This window comes from Drosophila persimilis, unplaced genomic scaffold (genome assembly GCF_003286085.1).
Source record: "Drosophila persimilis strain 14011-0111.01,24,50 unplaced genomic scaffold, DperRS2 tig00000124-arrow-pilon, whole genome shotgun sequence".
Classification (NCBI taxonomy): Eukaryota; Metazoa; Arthropoda; class Insecta; order Diptera; family Drosophilidae; genus Drosophila; species Drosophila persimilis.
Genome location: NW_020825294.1, coordinates 15,356,800 through 15,379,544, shown reverse-complemented (window position 1 = coordinate 15,379,544; position 22,745 = coordinate 15,356,800). Strand labels below are relative to the sequence as shown.

The window sequence follows — 22,745 nt, the reverse complement described above, 5'->3', positions numbered from 1 at the left end:
CACATGACAAAAGTCTGCTGAGAGTTCTCTTTATTTTCTGTCTTTTCCTTTGTTCGTTTTTTTCATTTTCTATCCGTATTGTTCATCGCACGCGAATCTCAATGTGTTTATATATTTAGGCGAGCGGATAGAGCAGCGGTTTCTTCCTTTAACCCATCCCATTTCACGACTGACACAAAGCCGGAACAAGCGCGTGCCCCCCTGCCGAAGCTCTTTACCTTCCAGCAGCTCACTACGTTGCACACTACAAGTTCCAAATGTCTATAAGCCCCAGTGCCAAACATGTATTCGTAGATCATCGGAAAACCTTCAGAAGGGTGCACCCAAGAACAACCGGATGTACCCTAAAAACCACCATTAACCTTGCCTGTTGTCATAGCTCGAGACAAGAAGAGTTTGCCCTCTTGTTTTCAGAAAATAAGCGAAAAGGATATGATGGTAAGGAGGAGTTGTAGGTTTTTACCGCATCACGAACGGATTAATGAGGTGCGAAAAAGAATTTTTAATAAAGTATCGTTCGTCTCAACGGAGGGGTTTTGATTGAAGTGGACTCTAGCTTCACCTCGGAACACTTCACAGTCCAAGTTCAACAGGAATTGGAATTCCTGTGTGTAAAACTGGTTCTTCTCGCTTTCGCTATATTCATTACTTGCTCGTATATTCCACCTTCTTCGGATATCTCTATTTATGAGCAGCACTTGTCCGCTTTAACCGCTGTTTCTTCCTCGCTATTAGATAAAGATCATATGATAGTTTGGTCTTCGGTAAACGAGTCTAGTAATCTAGTGCCCATGTCACGATATTTCTTTGTTGACGGCTTGCTTGACCTGTCCCTGTCATGTGAAAAATTCCTTTGGTCGATTGCTTGATCTATGCTTTGTATCGGATCCGACCATAGTGTTGTTAACCCGAGCCCTTCCGCTCTCTATACCTGAAGACGCCTACCACCCTACTTTCGAGGTGTCGCTAGATATAGGACCAACTGTATTGGATCGGTCGAGTAGACTACCTGAACGTATCCGCTGCTTTCGTAAAGCCGAGTTTGCGAAGCTTAATAACCTCATTAGGGATTTTAGTTGGTCAGCTTTGTACTTTTTCACTGATGTCATAAAAGGCACAAACATTTTTTACAATGCTCTTGGCACATTTTTTTAATCCTTGTGTCCCGCTTTCTCGTCCGATTAGATCTGGAAAACCCCCTTGGTTTACCAAAAAGTTATCAAGTCTAAAAAACTTTAAATCAAGACTTTATAACAAATTTCAAGAAGTGGGTTCTCCTACTTCTCACTCTCGCTATGTAATAGCTCGGTCAAACTTTTCAGTTCTTAATGCTCAATCCTATAAAAACTACCTATCTCGATGCAGGAGACGTTTTTCTCAGGACCCTAAACAGTTTTACTGCTTCGTAAACAGTAAGCGTAGAATGTCCGCACACCCATCCTCGCTATAATTTTGTAATACGTCGGCAAAAAATGATCCGGCGATCTTTTTGCTCAATTTTTCCTAACCACATGTTCTGAGGAAAGCTACTCTGGTCATCCAAGAGTACTCTTTCCCAAGACAGGGAAAGCCTCGCACTGAACTGCAAAATACTTTAGACCAATCAGCCTATCGTCCTTCCTCCTCAAAACCTTTGAGAGACTTTTCGGGCTGCTACTGAGGACAACTATACAACCTCAGTTGCTATACGGCGCACAGCATGCCTACCGGAAAGGAAAATCAACAGAAACGGCGCTTTCTGAAGTAACCTCAGCGGTAGAGTATCTCAAAGAGTACTCACTTATAGCCTTGCTCGATATTGAGGGAGCCTTCAACAACGTTATGCCGGGCGCCTTTACAGAAGCCCTGTCTAACCTTGGGGTGGACCGTCACTTGGTCAATTGCTCATATGCAGGATGGTGACATTATCGATGGGATCGTCCGCTCAGTCAAGGTATGTCAACAGAGGACATATGTCCTGTCTTCTCTTCTGTGGAACATAGCAGTCAACAAGATTATATGCGACCTGGAAGGGGCGGCCTGCAAAATCGTGCCCTATGCGGACGACGCACAGTGGGCGAATCGGCCAACCTAGCGGCATTAAATTAATAACAAGCTAAAATTAATAACAAGCTTAATTTAAGAGATATCTTAATCTTAACAGGAGTTTAACATGATTTTTATTAGCCGGATGACTGTACAAAATTTCAGTAGAATCGGTCAACTATATAGAGACGATAGAACCGATCGGTTAAAATATTTTAAGATTTTAAAATACCAAATCACAGATAATTTTATGCACCAAAACTCCACAGCATGTGTATAAAACCAATACTAAATCAGGTAATACTGCTTCAGGTTAAACAATTTTTTTCTGAAAATAGTGTAATAGATGTATTAAAAAATATATATATTTATTTGGTATCGGAACTATCCGAACATAGAACATCTTGTTTGGACGTTGACATGCAATGACTGCATCTTTCAAGAGGCGATGCAGCTACTGCACCGTCAAGTGGCCCGTGTGAAACCAGCAGAAGGCTGTTACGCGAGCATGCAGGAAAGATAGCTGTTAGACTAATATTCGAGGAAGATTTGCACGAAAGTTTCTAAGAGAACTTCTTCGAAGTTAAAATCTAATAGCAAATCTTTAACTTCCTTATCCAACTCCATATTTTCATTGGAAAGCTTTGATAAATTTGAAATCAAAGGATCAGATGTTGTTCGGAGCAGCAGCCGTTAATAGCTCTTAAGTCACGTCTCTGTTTCTGTTATCGCGCTCAGCCTATGTACGCTCTCAGTGCATACACGCACACACCTACAAATTTATTGCTTATTATAAGCCACTGCTTCAACCCTTCCTTCTCACTAGTCGGTCGTTCCTAATCGAAGCAGTCGGTCTGCAGTACTCTTTGTCGCCCAAAACGCCTAACACCTAAATATAAGTCCCAGGCCACGACCTCGACAAAAAAAAAAAACACAAACAATACCAACAATAAACGTCGAACTGTAGCCTTAAAACGGAGCAATTATTTTCTTGTAAATTTTGGAGTCAGGATTGCCGAATTAAGTCTTCCATCATATGTCGAAAACCTTGGCAAGCCATTGACAAGAAGCGCACCTACGAGCTCTGCAAGCTAGGCAAGATACGGTTCAGCGTAGGCCTCACAGGTCACACAGTTCCCTCACAGGACACTGGCTAATAGGCACTTACGCTAACAGGCTGGGGGGCCCACATAATGATTTGTGCAGTAGCTGTAGAGACGAGGAAGAGGAGGAGACAGTGGAACACCTGCTCTGCTCCTGCCCAGCTCTCAGCAGAAGAAGGCTACAACACTGGGGCTGAGCCTTTCTAAATGACATATCGGAGATATCTAAACTATGTCCCAGGAAGATCGCTAACTTTGTGAGAGCATCAGGATGTGATAATTGCTGACAGAAAGTCTCACAACGCAGGAAGGGAAAATAACCTAAGCGGTATCACAACGGGCCGAAACCAGCCTAAGTGGGACGGGCTCCGAGCGAATATCTTTGAATTAGATATCTCCGTTGTTATGTTTTAATTTTGTATTTTATTGTTCGATGTTTTTTATGCACAAAGCTAAAAGGTATGGTTGTGAACTCCGAGTAGTATTTCAAACTGTACATAAAGCAATGCGAAACGATGCTGCGCTCGATGGAAATTCTAACAGGAATGCGAGACTACCTTTTTGATGACGATGTGGACTAGCACAAGAAATGCTGGAATTGAATATAAGCAGTAAGAAAATTACAAATGTGTGTGAGTGTATGCACTGAGATCGTAATTAGGATGAGCGCGATAATCACCAATTTAAGAGAATCTGGCTACAGGATATAAGACGAGATTATTGAAATGTCTTAAGAGCTTGAAAGACCAGGGCCTTTAACAGGATCCTTAACGGGAAGGGCTAGTGGTTCCAGGTGGGGTCCGCGTTCGAATGCACTCAAGAAAGCCGCAGTTGTAAGGTTTTTCACCGATTCCAACCACACGGTTTTTTTTGCAAAACAAATGAGTACATGCAACAGATGTAACATTTCATATACTGGCTTAGAATAGAAGGGAACACATTTGTCATTTGCAGTGACTCTGAATGCAAGCGAATGCTGTACTCGATCGTTCGGTGGTTCAGCCATGATGTATTCAACAAAACAAGTTATGGATCGGCAGCAGATGACACATTTCCAGAAGGCGCGAGCAACAGTTTTCATGCCGCCGTTGGGCCAAAACTGTAAGCGAAACGCTCCAAGTAGCGACTGGGGTCCAGCATGGTGATAATAGTGCGTAATGATGTCGAACAGCAATGGATCATCTCGGCATCGAAGCCAAGCGTTGAGTGCCGCAGGCGATCACCAACACGAACTAGACCAAACTCATCTTTGAAGGGCGAGACCAGGATGATACAGCTGGAAGACTCTACGCAGTTTCCTTTCCACAGAGCAAGGTACTCAGTGTAGAGGTTGGCTTGTTGAACGATGCGACATAACAAATGCAATCCTTTGCGAAGGTCTTCAGATGAGAGATCTGGTGACTTCGTTCTAATGATGAACTTCTGTGTGTGTGAAACAACTTGGCTTGAATGTCAAACACGACTCTCAGCGTTGTTGTGGAGATGTCCTCTTTGATGACGCAATGATGTGGAAAGAAATATTTGCACTTGTGCCCAGCTTTCTTGAGCATAAGAGACATATGATCGAAGGATAGGTACTCCCTCCTTCATAAATGCTAAATATTTTTTATAACGAACTGGATTACGCACACACTTGTGCTCCAAATATTCCAAGCACCGCTTAGCTTGGAAGTATGAATCGCCCAAGGACTCCAAACTTCGCTTCATAGGCAAGCGAACAGAATATTTCCCGATAGGAAAGAGAGTGTGAAGATCGACGAAGTGTTTCTCGCAGTTAAGCTTCTACTTAACGGCTCCACTTTCCAAAATTGACCAACCTACCATGACATTGGAATATTTTAAAAGGAAGAAGGTTTATTAAACACCAATTATTGAGATTCAATTGAAGAAATAACGGGTCTCGGGTTGACTATAGGAAAAACAAAGCTTAACTCGGGAAGAGGTTAAGACTTGGGGAAGATCATTAATAAACAAATTGAACAACAAAGGACTAAGGGGTACCCCCTGAGGTACCCCAGACGAAACAAAACAGTTGCGAGAGATCAATTAAGCAGACACGCTGAGAACAATTGCACATATAGGTATTAATCCACACAAGTAGTTTAGTTGGAAACCCCAGACGAAATAGTTTATATATTTTATATATTTGCAGACACTTACCAGCAACAGAATTTCCCCTATTAGAAGGGTCGTGATACGAGTCAATACCACAAATCATCACGCTTTTAAACGGAATTTTTACCGTCCATAAAGAACCTCCCATCTTACAGTTCATTTGTAACAGTATTTTTTGAACAACTGATCGATTTTTTGTTTCATTACATAAAGTCTTTGCATTTATAACCTGCAATTATTAATAAATAAAATGGTATATTAAATATAAATTAATATTTATTGTCTATTTATTTACTCGGTGAGATATAAACTGAAGCTACAGAGGAAGGGGACAGTGGTAGCTACTATAGTTTTTGGATAATAAATTAATACATATCGGATCCTCTATGATAAAGTATACATATGCGGTCAAAATAATAGTAGCGATACTATGCTCTCCATATATTCAAGCAGACTCCGGTTTCAGAACGGAAAAATTTTCGTCGCCGAAACGAAAAGTAAACAGCTTTAAATGCAATAAAACGAATCTTAGTTAAAAAACAAAAGAATATATGTATGACTTATTGATGCATTAAGTTAAGTTTGACACCAATTTAGCTTATTTTTTCTTTACAAAAAATTGTTTATTACCAAACCTCAAATTTGGCTCTAAATTAATTTGTCAAAGCAACAACACTTTGCGTTTTTACAGATGTCGCAGCCCGATTCGTCGGTCGTAACCAATAACTATCGGAATTTTTGGGAATAAAAGCGCAAGTGTCGCGTCAAATTCAGTTTGTGCTCGTTACATACGAAATTATGCGTATAACAGAACAGCTGGGTAAGGACAGCTGTTTCCGGTCATTAAAAAATTAAATATAAAAAATTAACTTTGAGGTTTAAAGACCAAATCATTACTGCTAGTCTCTCCTTTTGGTTTCGTTGTAACACTTACGAAATAACTACTCTTAAGCCGCAAGGAATAGATGTAATAAATCCGCCAATGGAGGCGCTAATGTATACGCCAAAATAGCGCCGATGTTTTGTGGGGGGCCAACAACGTGCATGGAGAAATAAAAGGATTAAGTTCAGAACGTCGATACGATGCGCACGTGAAAAAAAAGACTTTTGCCCAGGCCCGTAACATCACGCACACGTAATTACAGAGCGCTCGGCCAAGATTGCAGTGGACTCTAACTTCACGTCGGAACACATCACAGTCCAGGTTCAACAGGAACTGGAATTCCTGTGTGTAAAACTGATTCTTCTCGCTTTCGCTATATTCATTACTTGCTCGTATATTCCACCTTCTAGGGATATCTCTATTTATAAGCAGCACTTGTCCGCTTTAACCGCTGTTTTTTAACTTTAATCATATGATAGTTCTTGGTGACTTTAACTTACCAGGAACTGTTTCGTCTTCGGTAAACGAGTCGAGAAGATTTGTATCGGATCCGACCTTAATGTTGCTAACCCGATCCCTCGGTCGAGTAGGCTAACTGAACGTGTCCATTGCTTTCGTAAAGCCGAGTTTGCGAAGCTTAATAAACTCATTAGGGATTTTGACTGGTCAGCTTTGTATTTGTGTAGTGATGTCATAAAAGGCACAAACATTTTGTACAATGCACTTGGCACATTTTTTAATTCTTAGGTCCCGCTTTCTTGACCGATTAGATCTGGAAAACCCCCTTGGTTTACCAAAGAGTTATCCAGTCTAAAAACTTAAAATCAAGACTTTATAACAAATTTCAAGAAATTGATTCTCCTACTTCTCACTCGCTGTGTAATAGCTCGGTCAAACTTTTCAGTTCTTAATGCTCAATCCTATAAGAACTACCTATCTCGATGCAGAATACGTTTTTCTCAGGACTCTAAACATTTTTACAGCTTCGTAAACAGGAAGCGTAGAACGTCCACACACCCATTCTCGCTATCTTTTTGTAATACGTCGGGAAAAAATGATCAGGCGATCTTTTTGCTCAATTTTTCCTAACCACATATTCTGAGGAAAGCTACTCTGGTCATCCGTACCCATACGGTTTACCGGGGTCGAACGGCATTTTTAGTCATTGTTATATGAATGCTCTTTACTCCATGATCTTCGACTAGTTATGCCGGTGTTTTCACCGGGTCCAGGCGGGGTTCCAGGTTGTGTACTCAGGTACTGCACCGAGGTTCTATGTGGACCATTGCTTAAACTATTCACCCTGTCCATCGATTCTTCTTGCTTCCCTCCGATCTGGAAGGAATCGTTTATAATTCCTCTCTATAAAAAAGGTAGCAAGTCTGACGCAAAAAATTATAGAGGCATAGCAAAGTTATCCTCTATACCCAAAATGTTTGAGAAGGTTTTAACTCCGCACTTCCAACATCTCTGAAAGTCACTTATATCTCCAACTCAGCGTGGATTTATAAGTCGGCGTTCAACCACCACGAACTCTTTAGAATTTACCTCTTCCATTATTAAAGGCTTTTAAGGTAACTTACAGACAGATTTTATTTACACAGACTTTAGTAAAGCATTCGACTCTGTAAACGATTCCCATTTAGCGCATATACTTTTAGGGTTTCCGCCCAACCTCCTGAGATGGATTTCTAGCTATCTTTGTTCCAGGTCTTAACGAATCCTCTTCAAAAACTCCCTCTCTCCACCAGTAAAGCTTTCTTCGGAAGTACCACAGGGTAGCCACCTAGGACCCTTAATGTTAACACTCTTTATTAATGTCTCGCCTTCGGATAATGTTAAGCTCTGTGTCCAGTATGAGGACATTTCAGTTCATTCTCGCTGGCAATCCGATCTCAATAACTTTCAGTCATGGTGTTGTGCAAACTTGTTACACCTTAATGCCTCGAAATGCAAAGTTATGACATTTCATCGTTCTATCCCTTTGTTGGCTCCCTACACCCTATTTGGGGGTTCTCTTGAGAGAATTACCCTGGTGGATGATCTGGGTGTTATGTTAGACCCCAAGTTAAAGTTTTCCGAACACATTTCTACCATGGTAAATAAGGCCATGGGCGTGCTTGGGTTTATAAAGAGGTGGTCAAAGGAATTTGACGACCCCTATATAACAAAGACTCTCTATACCTCGCTTGTTCGTCCGATCTTAGAATACGGCTCCTGTGTATGGTGCCCTCAGTACAAAGTACACCAGGACCGTATAGAATCAGTACAGAAAAACTTTTTACTCTTTGCTCTGCGGGGCCTCAACTGGGATGCGGGTGTAAGACTCCCATCTTACTCTAGTAGACTATTATTAGTAAACCTCCCATCCTTAGTTAACCGTAGAAAAAAGCTTGGTGTGATATTTATGCACAACTTGATCAGGGGTGACATAGACAGCCCCGGCCAAAATTTGGTGGAGCAAATGGTGTCAAATTGAGTTGGGGAGATGCTTATCTTAAACGACGCTATCTCCCTGGCATAAGAGAAGTTAAATTTCTCCACCTTTAAACCCACGGCTTTTATTTTGCTTTGAATGAAAGCAGTTAAATCATGAGGTGAGGTCAGGGGCCAGCCGTGAAACAAAAACTTGTCGTTTTGGTGGGACTCCCACCAGTGGTTTAGTCACCACAGGTCTAGTACCTGTGGTGGCAATATCCGGAGGTCCGGAACGTCTATTTACTGGTGGGATCGGGATAGACGGGACAACTAGCGAACTTGCGGACGTGCTGCAGACGTACTTGGCTGCACATTCTCCGAGGCGATGAATTCGGCTACCGAATCTGCATCGCCAGCAGCTGTCGTTGCCCTTGGAGTGGCAAACGAGATCAACTGCTGCACCCTTGGAGTGGTCGGAGTCAGTTTTTCGGCGGCGCACGGCTGAGTGACGGTTGGCACTTGCAGGTCCCACGGAGTGACCTTTTTGCGCCTCGGAGACTCATTCAGCAGATTTAAACCGCTAAACTGAGCCTCCATGGCTAGGAGCCGATCGTATTGGTTTTTGAAACCAACGGTCAGCTCCTTAAAGCCACTCCGCGTCTGCCTCATGAAAGCCACCATGTCTTTCTCCACCGCACGGCATGCCTTGCAACTGTAATGCAAGCCATTACGTTTGGCTATAGCATCACTCACGAGGCCAGAAAATCCAGCGCATTTTGCGTGCACTACGCTGTCGCAGAGCCAGCAGGGGACATTCGGCTGATCGTGGGTGATCTGCTTCTTACAGCTTTTTTTGGCACAGACCACAGCGTATTCCATTTTATTATTTATTTATTTACTATTATTTGCAAAACAAATTGCTATCAGACCAATGTGCCAGACAACGCTCAAAGCGGAATTGGTAAAAAAAAGAGAGCAGAGTGGAGAGCGGTTATAGCGAGAGCTACTAAGCAGAGAGCGCTATTGCTCAGAAAGTTTAAAGAGCGAGAGAGAAAGAACAGTTATTGAAGTTGAGGTGATAGCGAGAGAGTGATAAGACAACAAAAGCTACCAGACGAGAGCGGACTGCACTGCAATACTCACTCACTGCAACAACACAACACAACACTAGTAGACTGCTATTAGTAAGCCTCCCATCCTTAGTTAACCGTAGAAAAATGCTTGGTGTGATATTTATGCACAACTTGATCAGGGGTGACATAGACAGCCCTGATCTGTTGAGCCGCAAAAACTTCACGATTCCTATTAGATTCCCTAGAAATTTTATACCGTTGTACCTTCCACTTTGTAGATCTAATTATTCCTGGCATGAACCGTTTAGTCTTAAGCACGGATTATAATTCCCTTTAATTCCCACCACTAATTCTCTTCCTCTTATTAAATTATTAATCCTTACACACCTTTCTAGTAATTAGTAATTGTACTGGTATTTGTATTTTGTATGCATGCATAGTTCTCTTAGTAATTTTAGTGCCAATTTTCCTCGAACATTAGTCTAATAGCTATCTTTTCTGCAGGCTCGCGTAACAGCCTTCTGCTGGTTTCAGACGCAGTAATTGCATCGCCTCTTGCAAAATGCAGTTATTAGATGTAAACGAGGGGAAACGTTGTGAGTTGCTGCGGATACCGCAACTCTACATTTATACCCGATACTTAGTCAGTATGGCTCTCCTCCGGCAGACGCCGCTAATATTAAACGACACGACAAAGAGTGCGTGCGAGAGAGACAGAAAATCAGTCTGAGCGTGACGTCGGGTGCTGCGTAGCTACTGCGAATTGATTTGTTGCTTTTGGCTATACAAATGATCCGATCTGATCCAGATTCAGCAATCTGATAGATATGGATATTATGTATGATTCTGCGTTTTTAGTTTTCTCGTATCCTCAATATTGTGGATGGAACAGATTTTCGTCCTTTGTGTGGGCGGAATGGGGTGGGGCGAAATTTTGGGATATACGTTTTATAGTGAGAGCTAACAGGAGTGCGGATACCAAATTTGGTTACTCTAGTCTTAATAGTCTCTGAGATTTGTGGATGCCCCAGATTTTCGTCCTTTGCGGGGGCGGAAGGGGGTGTGGCGAAATTTTGAAACAAACTCGTCTCGGTCCGATATATTAGGAGTGTGGATACCAAATATGGTTGCTCTAGCTTTTATAGTCTCTGAGATCTAGGCGCTAATGTTTTACTCTAAGCAAAGCCGCCTATGCTACCTGTGTGTTAGAGAGAGACAGGGCGAGAAAAAATGAAATTATTTTCCTGATGCTGGCTATAATAATAATACGATCCAGTTCAGATTCTGTTGTCTAAAACATATGGTCATTCTCTACGATTCTGCGTTTTTGGTTTTCTCGTATCGTCGAAATTGTGGATGCCACAGATTTTCGCCCTTTGTGGGGGCGGAAGTGGGCGGGGCAAAGTTTTGAAATATTTTTGTAGCAGTGACATATCACAGAAGTCTGGATCCAAAACATCGTTGCTCTAGCTCTTATAGTCTTTGAGCATTAGGCGCTGAAGGGGACGGACAGACGGACAGACGGACGGACGGACGGACGGACGGACAGACGGACAGACAGACATGGCTCAATCGACTCGGCTATTGATGCTGATCAAGAATATATATACTTTATGGGGTCGGAAACGATTCCTTCTGGACGTTACACACATCCACTTTTACCACAAATCTAATATACCCCAATACTCATTTTGAGTATCGGGTATAAAAAGATGTACAAAAAATGTATTGTAGTCGCGGCAAGGCTACGGAAAGATTCATGGTCAGAGTAGTTTGAAGGACAGGCCTAGTCGGGCGGGATGGGACAGCAATACTGATAAGGCTTATGAGGGCCGAGGATATTCAACCTCGCCTAGAATAAGTTTGTGGAGAAAGAGAATTCCATGACTAGTCATACGGCTCTCAAGCGAGTGCACGTTTATGAGACGCAGCCGACTCTCAAAAGAGGGAAGATGACAAGAGGGGTCCCAATTAAGTCAGGGTAAAGATAAGGAATTGTTTCTGAACGGACTCAAGCATTTCTTGATATTTTTGGTAATGGGGAGACCAGATACAGGAACCATATTCCAAGATAGGCCGTACAAGAGACACGTAGAGTAGTTTAGTGGTATAGGGGTCAGAAATGTCATTCGACCATCTTTTGATAAATCCAAGGACTCCTTTGGCTTTATTCGAAAAAGCGGATATATGAGAATTAAAACATAAGTTAGGTACGAAGATAATGCATAAGTCATTAACTTTGAACAGACGTTCCAAGGTATGTTATTAATTGTGAAGTCAAAAAGGTAAGGCTTGTTGCGATGGAAGGTCATGACGTTAAATTTGGAAATGTTAAGAGGAAGAGCGTGTAGCATATTGGATATTACCAAACCTTCACGGAAGGCTGAGCAGGTTGGTTCGTCTCCCGTCCGGGTTCGTCTCCCGTCCGGGCACGTGCTTGTTCCGGCTTCCGTCTCATCGGCAAGAAATGGGGGGTTTTTTATTTCCCAGAACGGACGGGACACAGCTCTACTCCAACAATCATAATACTGACACAGTAACGTTCATTAAAATTTCACGTGCAAGCGAAGTATCGGACACAAATATGTACAAGAGCAAATACACCTAACTACGCACACGGACACATACACACATACAAGTCGTGCCACGTTGTTGTTGTGACCACTTATGCCCACCCTACCATGATCACCGCGCCCGGTTCATCCGGTGATCCCATAAAGAAGGCTCTTACAGCCTCCTATCCAACCCCATTGCCCTCATTGGCCCAGCATGGTCCCCGCATATAGAACTCTAGCCCCTATTCATGTTAAATCCTATATTTCATATTGAGCAATAGAACATGCATCGCAACTAGTAAACTAATAAATGATTAACTCTTAATAATACAATTTAGATTGAAATTTAACTTACAAATTGAAAGAAGGGAAGGGTACATATGTTATGTTATCTATGTTATTTTTATGTTAGGCAAATAGATAAATTAATAAATATGCAAAGGGGAATGTAAAAACTGTGCGCAGCGATCTTTGTGGTAGGTCAGTTATTCAAGTGCATTAGCGAAAGCAACCGCAAGTAGAAAGCATAAAAGAACGTCAGAGCGACCAGCCTCGCATCTTCCCTTTTGCGCCTTGTTCTTAAGAGAGCTGTTTCTTATGCGCGGCGTAAGCACTTATGGTTGCCAGCAGGGCATAAGGGAGAGCGCACAGCCTCTCTTAAGCGAAGAAGCCCCTGACTACGTGAGGTTTTTTTTTCGGTTATGCAATAAATAGTTGCTAATAACAAACAAACTCCAATATTTTATCTTTATGTTTTGGGATCACTTACGGCCTTCCCTTGATTGGTTTTAATAAATGCGTTGAAACAGCGATGAAAGCGCTTCCATGGACTGCGGCAACGTTCCTAAAACGAAAGCTGGAGAAATAATTTTACAAAAAAAAAACTCACGCTCTCCTCTGCCGTTTAACCGTTGTTCACTTTCGCCCTGTCACACATTCCACTTGCTATTTCTTCCGAACAGAATTTAAAACACAACCAAAAGAAATTTACTAAGCTAATTACACTAATGACACTATAACATAAAATAGGAATCAGCGGTTACCCTGATGGATACAAAAAAAACGACAGTCGTTACCGCCGGCTTCACATCTGGGCACTCCTCGGCACTTCGTATGGGGAAAGTATCTGCATAAGTACCATTTAAGTGTAAAGAAGAGGGATATTGTGAAGAATTACGTTTAGAGTTAACAAACTTAAAGAATTGTTTAGGATCTCGTTTAAAGTTGAGCTTGCATTTAGACAAATAATAGTTATAGCATAGGGTATTAAAAATGGAAAATTTAGATTTTGCAATTGAATACTTAGAAAAATCTGACTGCGAGCCAGACAGTTTAAACTTCTTATATAAACCAGATTTTATATTCCTTAGGTTTATTTTTTGGCCGTCAGCCATCGGGTGCTACAGGGGGACAAACGGATGACGGGTCGGCTCGCACAACTGTGAACTCGGAACTGAGGCGCAGCCGCTCCGGTTAGTAATACCCGGTGCGGTCTGCGTCTCACACCCCTCCTAGGACACAGAGGGTTGCGAGCGAACCGTCACCCGCCGTAACTGTGCACACCGGTGGAAGTGCGACTATACTCTCCCCGTGAGGGCGGCTGGAAACAGGTCCTAGCACGGTCATGTCTCTGCTAGGATGCTGGCGAATGGTAGTCGGGCGGAGAGAAGAAAACTCTCAGTGAAATTACCCCAATCCAAGGTGACACTGTTATATGCCGAGGGATGCATGGCCGGGGGGGTGCCCGGTCGCTAATATGCGGACTCTGGATACCTGCCGATCTCCAGTTTAAATCAGGCTTCCCGGGGCAAGCGGGCTATGCCTCGGGTGACCATCCCCTTCCCGCCTACTCGTGGGAATAACTATGCCAAATTATAATAAACATATAAAAACGAGGGGGAACGTTGTGAGTTGCTGCGGACACCGCAACTCTACGGTTATACCCGATACTAAGTCAGTATGGCTCTCCTCCGGCAGACGCCGCTAATATTTAACGACACGACAAAGAGTGCGTGCGAGAGAGACAGAAAATCAGTCTGAGCGTGACGTCGGGCGCTGCGTAGCCAGTGCAAATTGATTTGCTCCTTTTGGCTATGAAAATGATCTGATCTGATCCAGATTCAGCAACCTGATAGATATGGTTATTATCTATGATTCTGCGTTTTTAGTTTTCTCAAATCTGCAATATTGTGGATGCAACAGATTTTCGCCCTTTGTGGGGGCGGATGGGGGTGGGGCGAAATTCTGAGATATACGTTTTATAGTGACATCTTAAAGGAGTGTGTGTACCAAATTTGGTTACTCTAGCCTTAATAGTCTCTGAGATTTGTGGTTGCCTCAGATTTTCGTCCTTTGCGGGGGCGGAAGGGGGTGTGGCGAAATTTGGACAGGAAACGGTCAAGGTCCGATATCACAGGAGTGTGGATACCAAATTTGGTTGCTCTGGCTTTTATAGGTTCTGAGATCCTTGAACTCATATTTTGCAATTGGCAAAACCGACCATGAAACCTGTGTGTTAGAGTGAGACAGAGCGAGAAAGAGTGAAATTGTTTTCGTGATTCTGGCTGTAATAATTATACGATCTGGTTCAGATTTTGCACTCTAGAAGATATAGTCATCTTCTACGATTCTGCGTTTTTAGTTTTCTCGTATCGTCAAAATTGTGGATGCCACAGATTTTCGCCCTTTGTGGGGGCGGAAGTGGGCGGGGCAAAGTTTTGAAATATTTTTGGAGCAGTGACATATCACAGAAGTCTGGATCCAAAACATCGTTGCTCTAGCTCTTATAGTCTTTGAGCATTAGGCGCTGAAGGGGACGGACAGACGGACAGACGGACAGACGGACAGACGGACAGACGGACGGACGGACAGACGGACAGACGGACAGACGGACAGACAGACATGGCTCAATCGACTCGGCTATTGATGCTGATCAAGAATATATATACTTTATGGGGTCGGAAACGATTCCTTCTGGACGTTACACACATCCACTTTTACCACAAATCTAATATACCCCAATACTCATTTTGAGTATCGGGTATAACAAACAAAGCCGCAAAGGAGCTCGGTACTCCTCTTAAAGTACCGGAGGGACAAGCCAATCCCTCTGCACCAGCGCCTGGGAAACCGGGTCCAAAGAAGACGTGGAAGGAGACTGAGTCGGTCCACCGTCTTCAGGCAGCAGCCGCAGCGAGGGGGGGCCCGAAAAGCCAATCGGGTCCTTCCAAGTCGGGTGGCTCCAAGGGCGAAGCGGATACCGGGGTGGCTGCCAAGCAGAGCGTAAGCGGCTGGTAAGCGCACCGGGACCGAAGAACCCTTGGGGCCCCCGGCGGGCAGCGTCTCTGCACCACGGGGAGGAAAGCCGTCGTACCAGGACAGGAGACGAGCGGCCTTCATCCTGTCCAACGAAGACCCGAATTTCAAGGCGTCAGCCGAAGGAAAGGAGCAGAGGCTGTGGGCCTGCTCAATCCTTCCTCTGTTCCAGCCAGCCAAAGCCGGAAAGGGCGCAGCCAAAGCCCCCAACAAGCGGCAACGCTCAGCGGAGGACCCCGCAAATCAGCCAGGTCAAGCCCAGCAAGCCAAGCGGGTGAAGACCCACCTCACGAACCGGTCGTTCGCTGAGGTGGCGAGGGGCAAGACCCTGATCGGTGTCCTGGACAGGGGCGCCGAGGACGGCCATGTCCCCCGCGATAAGTGGCACCTGGTGGAGAACGAGCTCCAGGACCGGTTCCTGCTGGAACTGGAGGAGAACGGCGGACCACCGCCAAAGTGTGAGGACGCAGGGTGGCATCAAGGCAAGGTGAAAGCCATCGCCTGCCAAGACGCTCGCTCTGCGGCCCTCTACATGAAGGCGGTGGCGGCCCTAAAAGAGGTCTATCCAGGGGCAAAACTGGAGGCCGTGAAGTGGGAAGATGTCCCTAGTCGCCCGAGAGCCAGAGCGTGGGTCTCGGCTAAGCCTGCAGAGCCTGAGAAGATCCTCAGGTTACTGCAGGTCTGCAACCCCCACCTTCCTACAGCCGATTGGAAGGTGGCAAAGGTGGAGGATATCCAAGGGCAGAGGCGCCAGATTATCCTCGTCCTAAATGAGGAATCAATAGATCTCCTCGCAAAGTCGGACGGTGTAGTGGATTATGGCTATAAGAAGGTCACCATATCCACGTACAAGTCCGATCGCAAGGGCAGGCAAGCGGAGGTCGAGCCAGACCCGGAGCTGCCGGAGATCCTGAAAGAGGGGGCCTCGTGCGAGGAAGATAACCCGGCGTCGGATGCGGCGTCCATGATGTCGGACGACATCCTGGATTACTACGCGTTCGACGAGAGCGACCTAGCCAGAGGTCTCAGCCATATCGCTGTCGGGGAGGAGCCGGAGTCCCCTGACAGCGATCCAGAAGTAACAATGGTGGAGGCGAGCCTCAGGAATGTCGTTGACGCTCCTGCAGATAAACCTCCACCATTGTAAGGCAGCATGCGCTGCTCTACTGCTCCACCTGGCCAAGGGTGGAGCCGACATAGTCCTCATTCAGGAGCCCTGGATCCTCGGAAACAGGGTCTCCGGTCTGAGGACTTCTGACTACAAGCTATATGTAGCTGAAACCGCAGGTAAAACTCGTACCTGCATTCTTGCAAAAAGAGAGTTGCACTTATTTTTGCTCCCAAATTTCAGCAATGAAGACCACACCGCAGTGAGCCTCGAAGGCCAGGAGCGCTCACTGAGGATCTGCTCCGCATACATGGGGCATGAACAACCAGACCCCCCTCCACACGCGCCTCTCCGGGCTCTAATCGCAGACTGCTCGGCCAAGGACATCGGCCTAATTGTGGGGTGTGATGCCAATGCACATCACTGTCAGTGGGGAAGCACTGACACAAACGAAAGGGGTGAGTACCTTTTCAGTTACTTACTGACCACACAGATGGTCTTATTAAACCGGGGTAGTGATCCCACCTTTATTATTAAAAACCGCAAGGAGGTCCTGGACCTCACGCTTGCCTCTCATGAGATACAGCGTAACATTGTATCCTGGAGGGTCCTGGAAGAGCACTCCTTCTCGGACCACAGGTACGTGGAAACTGTCTTCTCCTTCTCAGTGCCGAAGCCAGTCCGATTCCGGAACATCAGGCGGACAAACTGGACTCGGTATTCTGACTACCTCTGTCGTGTTCTCCCTGAGCCCCCATCTGAGGAGGAGTTCTCCGCGGAGGCCACGACTCGTCTTCTTAAGATCTTTACCGACGCCTGCAATAAGGCGCTCGACAAAGCATGCCCCTCTGGCAAGAACAGAGGCCGGAAGAAACCTGAATGGTGGAATCCGAAACTGGGTGAACTCCGGAAAGCCTCCCGGAGACTCTTCAATAAAGCTAAGGCTGAAAACGTTGAGCAAAACTGGGCCGAGTACAAAGCCAGTCTGTCAACCTACAACAAAGAACTTAGAAAAGCCTCCTGGCGTAAGTTCTGCAGCGAAATCGAGAGTAACTCAGAAGCCTCACGCTTGCGCAGAGTTCTCTCGAAGACAACACCCACCCTGGGCTACTTGAAGAACACCGACCAGTCGTGGACTACGTCCAGCGAGGAGTCGCTAAATCTTCTCCTAAATACCCACTTCCCTGGCTGCGATGAAAACAGACCCAACTACCTCGCGCCTCCTTCCGTCGCCTCAAATGCCATCCTGAGACTACTAAGCCAGGAGAACATTTCCTGGGCGATCAGAAGTTTTAAACCCTACAAGTCCGCGGGGCCAGACGGCATTTTCCCTGCCCAACTGATTCACGCGGGACACAAAGCCATTAACTGGCTCAAAATAATTTACGAGGGAATCTTCTCCCACGGGTGCATTCCTGACACCTGGCTTCAGACCAAAGTCGTATTCATACCCAAGGCAGGCAAGCCCTCGCACACTGCCCCAAAAGATTTCAGACCCATAAGTCTATCGTCTTTTCTTTTAAAGGCGATGGAGCGGCTCCTGGGGCTGCATCTAACGGCGTGCATTCCGTCCAGTCTGATCTCAGACTCCCAGCATGCCTATCGGAAGGGAAGATCCACCGAAACGGCCCTACACTAGATCACATCGATCATCGAAGCGTCCCTTAATTTTAAGGAGTACACCCTAGTAGCCTTCCTCGACATAGAAGGCGCCTTTAACAACATCCTTCCGACCGCCATCACGGGCGCACTGACGGATCTGGGCGTTGACTCCAGGACGGTGAGCTTGATCGATCAGATGCTACAATGCAGGACGGTTGAGGCATCACTGGGGACGTCAACGTGTACCAGATTTGTCAGCAGAGGCACACCGCAGGGCGGAGTCCTCTCGCCCCTCCTATGGAACGTGGCAGTGAATACACTGCTGCGGGAGATAGAGGGGGGTGGCTGCCGCGTGGTGGCGTACGCGGACGACGTTGCCATATCATTCTCCGGAAAATTTCCGCAGACGTTGTGTGAGTGCATGACAAGTACTCTCACGAAAATGTCGAAATGGGCAGACAAATGCGGGTTAGGCGTCAACCCGTCTAAAACGGAACTGGTGCTTTTCACTAGGAAGTACAAAGTTCTGGCACTGATTCCCCCAAGACTATGTGGGGAAACGCTAGTCTTCAGCAACAACGCCAAGTATCTTGGCCTAATCCTCGATAGAAAGCTCGATTGGAAATTGAGCATAGAGGATAGAGTAAAGAAGGCCACAGTGGCCCTCTATACTTGCAGGAAAGCCATCGGACTAAAATGGGGAATGACCCCATATATAGTTCGGTGGCTCTACACCGCCATCATACGACCAATCATGCTCTATGGAGTGGTGGTATGGTGGCCAGCCTTGGACAAAAGGACAGGCCTCAATAAACTCAGCAGAGTTCAACGCATGGCAGAGCTATGCATAACTGGCGGGCTACGCACTACTCCAGGGGAAGCCCTGGATACTGTGCTGGACCTCCTCCCGGTTGATCTCATGGGAAAGAAGGTGGCAACACTCTCCGCCCTCCGAATGAGAGAAGCCAGACTGTGGAAAGCATCCGCGGTTGGGCACTCGGGAATCCTGATGAGACTCCCGCAATTACCAGAGAGGACAGATTACTGTATCCCCAGTGATCACCTCTCGACGCCCTTCCAGGTATCAATCCCATCTAGGGAGGACTGGGAGATGGGCGAACCAGGGCCTGCAAATGCGGTCCACTTCTACACTGATGGCTCAAAGCTAGACGGCCGCGTGGGAGGCGGAGTCTACTGCAGCGAGCTGAACATCAGTCATTGCTTCAGGCTCCCGGATCACTGTAGTGTGTTCCAAGCGGAGGTTGAAGCCATCAAGGAGGCCATTTCGATCGTCTCCAAACTACTCCTAGATACGCACTTAGTGTGCGTCTTCTCGGACAGCCAAGCAGCTATCAAAGCTCTAGGCTCAATATCGTCGAACTCAGCGACTGTAAATGACTGCCGCAGGTCTCTGCACGAGATCGCAGAGCAGTTAGATCTCTTCCTTATATGGGTCCCCGGCCACAGGGACATCGAGGGGAATGACGCCGCCGACGAGCTAGCCAGGCAGGGTACTACGATTCCTCTCCTATCGGAGAGGGAGCAAGTAGCGATGCCCTTGGCTACGTGCAGGCTCCTAACGCACGAATTGTTCGAGCAAAATGCCAATAGGAGATGGCAGCAAACCGTTTCCTGTAAAGTCTCAAGATTGATATGGCCATATCGATCGAAGAAGCGCTCAGCAGAGCTGTATAAACTCAGCAGAGCACAATGCTCTGCAGTTACTAGAGCCATTACGGGACACTGGCAGATCGGCACTCACGCCTCTAGACTGTCAATCCCTCATAACGACTTCTGCAGGAGTTGTCGCGACGAGGAGGAGGAGGAATCGGTCCCCCACTTCTTCTGCCACTGCCCAGCCCTTGGAAATCGTCGTCTTCGTATTCTCGGGGCCGCTTTCCTCACCGACATTTCGGACCTATCCGTAATCAAACCAGGGACCTTGTCCAAATACATCCAAGCCACCGGATGGGACTGCCCTTAACCTGCAGTAGTATGCTCTCACGGTTCGTGCAACGCGAAGGGGCACATGCCCATGCGGCAACACAACGGACGTGTTTTTAGGTCCAAGTGAGCTTGGGGGCGGGAGGCTCTTATCCCCCCCCCCCCCCTCCCGGCTACCGCTTTAACCTAACCTAACCTAGGTTTATTTTTGCATAAAATTTGAGTTTTGACAGCAAACAACAAACCTTTGGTGTTATTTTTGCGACAACTCATCGCTCCATATCTTGCCGTAGCATAATTGGCTTTGCGACGACGCACTGTCCTTCACCCTATCCGTAGCATAGCGAGGCTTTGCGAAGACACACTGCTCTATATCTCCCCGTTACTTAGTTGGCTTTGCGAGGACACATTTTCCTTTACCTAACCCGTAGCTTAGCGAGCCTTAACGACGACTCACTGTACCATATCTCATCCGTACTTTAGTTGGTTTTGCGACGACGCAATACCTAACATCCTACAACACTTGTCCGAATCCTCTCGAGTATCGCGGTAACATTTTGCTCGCCGACGTCGCACCCCCCACGAATTTTACAACCACGTTCCTGCAATCAGTTACGGTGCCAGGATTGTCCAACCCGATCCTAAAGTGTCTTTATCAACTACAATTTTCTTGTAGCAGACCCTGGACAGGATGAGTCTATTTCAGGCTGGTGTAACTGAAACAGGTTCCTTACATAGGTGACACCCAGATGTGTTTGAACTTTCCTCTTAATCATTTTAAAAGTATGTTTGTCGATCCTAAGTGGCTTCACAAATTTGAAAGCTTGACCATTAACAATTGAATTTTCAATTTGCATGCTGTTCTCAGAGTTACTTATACATTTTATATACACAGGTGTTGCATTTAAGATATTTTTGCTTCTTAAATCAAGCACTTTTTGACGTCGTTCTGCTTCAAACAAAATATCGAAATTATTTACGAAACAACCAGTTCAGCGATGATAAAACGAAGGGAAACGTTGTGAGTCACTGCTAAGGCCAAAACTCTACATTTATATCCAATACATAGGGAGTATAGCTACGTTGAGCGACAAAGAGAGCGTGCGGGAGAGACAGAAAACGTGTCTGAACGTGTCGTTAAGCGCTGCGTAGCCTCTGCAAACTGATTTGTTCCTTTTGGCTATAAAAATTATCCGATCTGATCCGTATTCGGCAATCTGGTAGATCTGGTCATTTGAAATACACTTGTGCAGGTTCGATATCACAGGAGTGTGGATAACAAATTTGGTTGCTCTAGCTCTTATAGTCTCTGAGTTTTAAAATACACTTGTAACAGTGACATATCACAAAAGTCTGGATACAATATGTCGTTTCTGTAGCTCTTATAGTCTTTAAGCAATAGACGCTCATAGGGACGGTAAGACAGACATGGCTCATCGACTGGGCTATTGATGCTGACCAAGAATATATATACTCTATTGGGTCAGAAACGCTTTCTTCTGGACGTTACACACATCCATTTTCACCACAGTTCTATATATAATATATAAGAAACAGCAATTCGTAAAAATGCTTAGAAATATAGAGGACATAAATAAAAAAAAAAATTTCGCGATAAAGCGTTAAGCAAGGAGCATGGTTGCTCACCTATTCCTAGGTGCCGCTTGGGAATTGCTGAACAAGCGGTTTGAAAATAGACGAAACATTTTTTCGGATTAACTGAATTGTTTACTAGATTTACCAATGCTAGATCACGATTCAGCGAAACATATTTAATGGTTTTCTGATTCTATAAATGAGTCAATACATTTAATCAAATTAAAGTCACAATTAACAGAAGAAGTTAATGTGTAAGATGCCTTACAATTATTTGAAAGTCATATAAAAAGTACAAAAGAGATCCAAGCATTGCCAGATGTAATGGAATTTTTACAACAACGATAAAGAGTGGAAACAGTTGAAAAAATAATGCAATACAAATACAATAAAGCAGCACAAAAGAAAACTGTCCGCTAAGTAAAATGGTGGGACATAGCATAATGAGTTTAAGGGAATGAGTCCGATAGAAAAATAGGCAAATTTATTCGAAAGCAGGCAAATGTTAAAAAAACAAGCGTTCTTAGCCACAGTACTTATAAAAAAAGGGCAAGGAATGGTGGCTATCAAAACCTTAGAGCTCTAATTGTACCATGTACAGCTGCGCAACTATTAACCTTAGTACGAAAAAGAGCGAATACCGACCGAGGTGAGTTGAGTGTCTTCGCAGTTTGTTGGGCAAATTGCGTAAAATTCATACAAATAGTGGGTCTTTTGATTTCGATGCCATCCCTTTTACCGAAACCTGACTTAACTCTTCTATCATTGATCACAAAATTTGCATTGATAGTTACACTATTTATATAATGGACCGCCCATATTTCGCTGGTTGGGTTCTGATTGAAGTCAAATCTGATTTCTCATCTGAGCTATTCCCATTCAATAACATCCATGGAATTGAATTATTTGCAGTCAAAGTTCGTGTTAGTTCAGCATTTTTCTATTTAACCTGCTCCTACATTCCTCCCAGGTCTGATGGGTGCATTGCGATGATGATAACCTGTTGTT

At 45.1% G+C, this 22,745-nt stretch overlaps 1 protein-coding gene across 1 annotated transcript in view; it reads right to left on the bottom strand.

Annotated features, from left to right (window-relative positions):
• LOC6602649 (protein argonaute-3) overlaps positions 1–22,745 on the bottom strand; it is a 250,712-nt gene that overhangs the window by 157,039 nt on the left and 70,928 nt on the right. The window contains exon 4 of the mRNA XM_026987827.1: positions 5,289–5,472. Coding sequence (XP_026843628.1) covers positions 5,289–5,472 — 184 coding nt within the window. The remainder of the gene's footprint in view (positions 1–5,288; positions 5,473–22,745) is intronic.